This window comes from Oncorhynchus mykiss, chromosome 9, assembly GCF_013265735.2.
Source record: "Oncorhynchus mykiss isolate Arlee chromosome 9, USDA_OmykA_1.1, whole genome shotgun sequence".
Classification (NCBI taxonomy): Eukaryota; Metazoa; Chordata; class Actinopteri; order Salmoniformes; family Salmonidae; genus Oncorhynchus; species Oncorhynchus mykiss.
In genome coordinates this window covers 58,630,502-58,635,329 of record NC_048573.1, presented here as the reverse complement: position 1 = coordinate 58,635,329, position 4,828 = coordinate 58,630,502, and the positions used below count along the sequence as shown (strand labels likewise).

The 4,828-nt window shown below is 44.1% G+C and overlaps 1 protein-coding gene across 1 annotated transcript; it reads left to right on the top strand.

The window, feature by feature from the left end:
- Window positions 1-1,187: 1,187 nt before the first annotated feature.
- LOC118965937 (membrane-associated guanylate kinase, WW and PDZ domain-containing protein 3-like) lies at window positions 1,188-1,671 on the top strand. The gene has a single exon (XM_036986958.1). It carries the CDS (start codon window positions 1,188-1,190, stop codon window positions 1,545-1,547), a length of 360 nt encoding a protein of 119 aa, XP_036842853.1. The 3' UTR covers window positions 1,548-1,671.
- The last annotated feature ends 3,157 nt before the right edge of the window (window positions 1,672-4,828 follow it).

The window sequence follows — 4,828 nt, the reverse complement described above, 5'->3', positions numbered from 1 at the left end:
CATTTCGCTACACTCACATTAACATCTGCTAACCATGTGGATGTGACAAATAAAATTTGATTTGATTTGTTGAAGAGGGTGGGGCTTAAGCTGCATCCTTGTCTCACCCCCCGGCCCTGTGGAAAGAAATGTATGTTTTTTGCCAATTTTAACCGCACACATGTTGTTTGTGTACATGGATTTTATAATGTCGTATGTTTTTCCCCCAACACCACTTTCCATCCATTTGTATAGCAGACTCTCATTCCAAATACGGTCAAAATATTTTTTGAAATCAACAAATAATGAGAAGACTTTGCCTTTGTTTTGGATAGTTTGTCAATTAGGGTGTGCAGGGTGAAAACCTGGTCTGTTGTACGGTAATTTGGTAAAAATACAATTTTACATTTGCTAGGTACAATGTTTTCGCTGAGGAAATGTACGAAATCTGCTGTTAATGATAATGAAGAGGATTTTTCCAATGTTGCTGTTGACGCATATCCAACGGTAGTTATTGGGGTCAAATTAGTCTCCACTTTCATGGATTGGGGTGATCAGTCCTTGGTTCCAAATATTGGGGAAGACGCCAGTGCTGAGGATGATGTTAAAGAGTTTAAGTATAGCCAATTGGAATTTGTGGTCTGTATATTTTATCATTTAATTTAAAATACCATCAACCCCACAGTGGTTTTTGGTTCGGAGGGTTTGTATTTTGTCCTGCAGTTCATTCAATGTAATTGGAGAATCCAGTGGGTTCTGGTAGTCTTTAATAGTTGATTTTAAGATTTGTATTTGATCATGTATATGTTTTTGCTACTTGTTCTTTGTTATAGAACCAAAAAGACTGGAGAAGTGGTTTATCCATTCATCTCTGTTTTGGATAGATAACTCTTTGTGTTGTTGTTTGTTAAGAGTTTTCCAATTTTCCCAGAAGTGGTTAGATTCTATGGATTCTTCAACTACATTTAGCTGATTTCTGATATGTTGTTCCTTCTTTTTCCATAGTGTATTTCTGTATTGTTTTACTGACTCACCATAGTGAAGGCGTAGGCTCAGTGGATAGGTTTCTCAATTTCTTTCTTAGGTTTTTGCATTCTTCATCAAACCATTTCATTGTTGTTCATTTTCTTAGGTTGTCTGCTTGAAATGTTTAGATCTCTATCTCATCCTGCCCCCCCCCCCCCTCTCCCCTCCTCAGCTCATATGCCATGTCTAAGGCAGCCGTGAGGAAGCTGCACTGGCACTCCAAGGTCCAGGATAGCTTCATCCCCCTGGTTGGTTCCTCGGGGGATCTGGGCGTGTCAGTGGGCGGTGGAGCCGACTATGGAGAGTTCCCATTCGTCACAGCAGCCCCTGGGGGCGGGCTCACTGTGGGCGACGTAATCCTTGAGATTGGGGGAACCCCTGTGTTAGGGATGACACTAGGAGATGTCCGGGGGGTCCTCCACTCCTGCCTCCATCCCATCCGCATCAAGACCGTCTCACCAGGTGCTGTAAGGCTCAGTGTGGTAACTTACTCCTTGGTCTGGGGACACACTGTGAATGCTGCTGCTTCCTCTATCTCTTAAACCGATTTAACCAAATTGAGTTATAGACTTTGTCTGAGGGGGAATTGTTTTTTTCATGTCTGTTGCATATTCAAACATCTTATACAGTACATGCATAACATCATTGTCAACCTCAACTCCTCCTTCACATGACAACACTATGGGATTGGTCACACTGCGTTCCTCAGGCAACTCATAGAATAACACTCTACCCAAGTGGTTGTCCAAACATTGCTGAATAATCACTGTTACTGAAAAAAACTAACTTGATACACTTTTAACATTCTGGTGTTGAAGTTCCTTTCAATTTGCCCGGAGATCCCAAAACATTGGGTCTGAGGTTGGGAACCTGGGAGGGAAGTGTTATAATTCCCGATGATAGAGTCCAGAGAGGGCTGTGTGCATGTGACGATACAGTTGTCTGTCACCTTGGAGGAGCCTTGATATTTATAGGGGGGGATGTCTTTGTTAGGTCTGAACAGAGCAATATGTCACCGCTATATCACCTGACCGAGGCTCCCCATGGCCTTGCTGAGGTAGATTGACGTCTGAATCGCCAGCAGGACTGTAAATGGGGCCCTTTACTCCTGGTCCCTCTGCCACTGGTACATTCATAATCATTCTGTGAGCCAGGCGGCCAGGTCAACCTCTCTCCCTGGGTATTCTGACCGCATGTACTGTGGACAGAGATTGATGGGCTGAGCTGTATGGTGCTGCTGTACTGCCTGTACTGTAGGCCTACTCCTCCTTCCCTTCCCCTCCTCCTCTCCCTCCTCCCCATCCCTTCCCTCTATTCCTCCTCCACAGTTCACGCCATCAGGGACTCCATTGTGTTGTCAGACTATATAACACTAATGATATGATGTGAGAGTAAATAAGTGTGGTAGATGATCCCTCCATTGTGTTGTCAGACTATATAACACTAATGATATGATGTGAGAGTAAATACGTGTGGTGAATGATCCCTCCATTGTGTTGTCAGACTATATAACACTAATGATATGATGTGAGAGTAAATACGTGTGGTAAATGATCCCTCCATTGTGTTGTCAGACTATATAACACCAATGATATGATGTGAGAGTAAATAAGTGTGGTAGATGATCCCTCCATTGTGTTGTCAGACTATATAACACCAATGATATGATGTGAGAGTAAATAAGTGTGGTAGATGATCCCTCCATTGTGACACAGGAGGATTAAAGGTACCAACACTGTTCATGTTTTTGACAGACAGACACTATAATTATGACAACCTTGAGAGCAGCAGTACAGTGTAGGGAAACACTTTGCCTAATTGATATGTGGCATATTGTGTTGTGGTGATGTATTGGTCATGGATGTTCATCATATGTGTCTAGGGCATTCTGTTGTTTCTGTGAAAACAACACGGCAATTTGAAAGCAAGCCCTTTAGTTCATTTTACTTACAGTCTACGCCACACCATTAGTCTGATGTATTTTTTTAATATTCATAATAAAGCACAATGCTGGACAGCTGTTACACAATGCCGGCAAAAGCCTCTCATTATTACTCCCAGGAAGCTGCACGTCATACTGACCACATGTGGCGGGTCATGCGTGTGTGTAGGAGACTGCCTGTGCTAATAGCGTTTTACTTCAGTGACGTTTTAATATCACACTCATAACTGGGCCAGGCTAGATCACAGGGGGTGGGGAGCAGCAGCAGCAGGAGCAGGGGGGTTGTCCGTCAGTGTGACAAGCAGGAAGACGTATTCAGGCCATCCATAATACCAACTGGCCTGTCATCAGAGGCCATAAAGCACTTGAGATGAAATTAATAGATCAGAGAGTGGAATAAGTGCCTGACCATCAGCCCAGCCTGCTGTGTGACAGCACCACACTGTTGTGTTTTATAGCACTGCCTCTGTGTTATTACTGTATGCATGAGAGGCTGGGACATGCCATATTAGGTACTCTGGATGGCTGATCAAGTGTTGAGAAGGAAATGTAGACTCTTAGAAAAAACAGGTCCAAAAGGGTACTTCTGCTGTCCCCGTAAAATAACCCTTTTTGGTTTCATGTAGAACCCTCTGTGGAAAGGGTCCTTCCTACATTTTAGGTTCCCTTTAGGTTCTAGATACAGTAGCAAATGATTTTCTAGGAGTGTATTGTGTTTTAGATAGGGGTAGGAATGACATAGGGGGAGATCAAACCAACTGTAGCAATACAGTCTCATTTCTATTTGGGAATGTTAGCTTGGGCTGTCACTCTCTTTTTGACAGGGTATACAAATATTTAGACATTTCATCAGTTATTGACTGTTGAGCTGATATTGCACATTTTTTCTGTATGACTTCGTCTCCTTCCGCTTCTCTCTCCCCTCTTTCTTTTTCTCTCTCCTCTCTCTCCCTCTCAGGCTCTGTATTGTGTAAGGACCTCAGGTTGTATCTGAGTAAGTGTTTTACTCCAGGATCCATGGACAGTCAGCTTCAACAGGTCATACGGGAAAACCTCTACCTCCGAGCAGTGCCATGTAAGTCCCATGCTGCTGTGTTCTCTCTCTCTCTCTCTACCTGTGTTCTCTACCTCTCTCTCTAGCTGTGTTCTCTCTCTCTCTCTCTCTAGTAGGCTTCTCAACCTCTCTCTCTAGCTGGGTTCTCTACCTCTCTCTCTACCTGTGTTCTCTACCTCTCTCTACCTCTCTCTCTAGCTGTGTTCTCTACCTCTCTCTCTAGCTGTGTTCTCTACCTCTCTCTCTAGCTGTGGTCACTACCTCTCTCTCTAGCTGTGTTCTCTACCTCTCTCTCTAGCTGTGTTCTCTCTCTCTCTCTCTAGCTGTGTTCTCTACCTCTCTCTCTAGCTGTGTTCTCTCTCTCTCTAGCTGTGTTATCTACCTCTCTCTCTAGCTGTGTTCTCTACCTCTCTCTCTAGCTGTGTTCTCTCTCTCTCTAGCTGTGTTCTCTACCCCTCTCTCTAGCTGTTTTCTCTACCTCTCTCTCTAGCTGTGTTCTCTACTTCTCCCTCTAGCTGTGCCCTCTACCTGTCTCTAGCTGTGTTCTCTACCTCTCTCTCTAGCTGTGTTCTCTACCTCTCTCTAGCTGTGTTCTCTACCTCTCTCTCTAGCTGTGTTCTCTACCTCTCTCTCTAGCTGTGTTCTCTACCTCTCTCTAGCTGTGTTCTCTACCTCTCTCTCTAGCTGTGTTCTCTACCTCTCTCTCTAGCTGTGTTCTCTCTCTCTCTCTCTAGCTGTGTTCTCTACCTCTCTCTCTAGCTGTGATCTCTCTCTCTCTCTAGCTGTGTTCTCTACCTCTCTCTCTAGCTGTGTTCTCTACCTCTCTC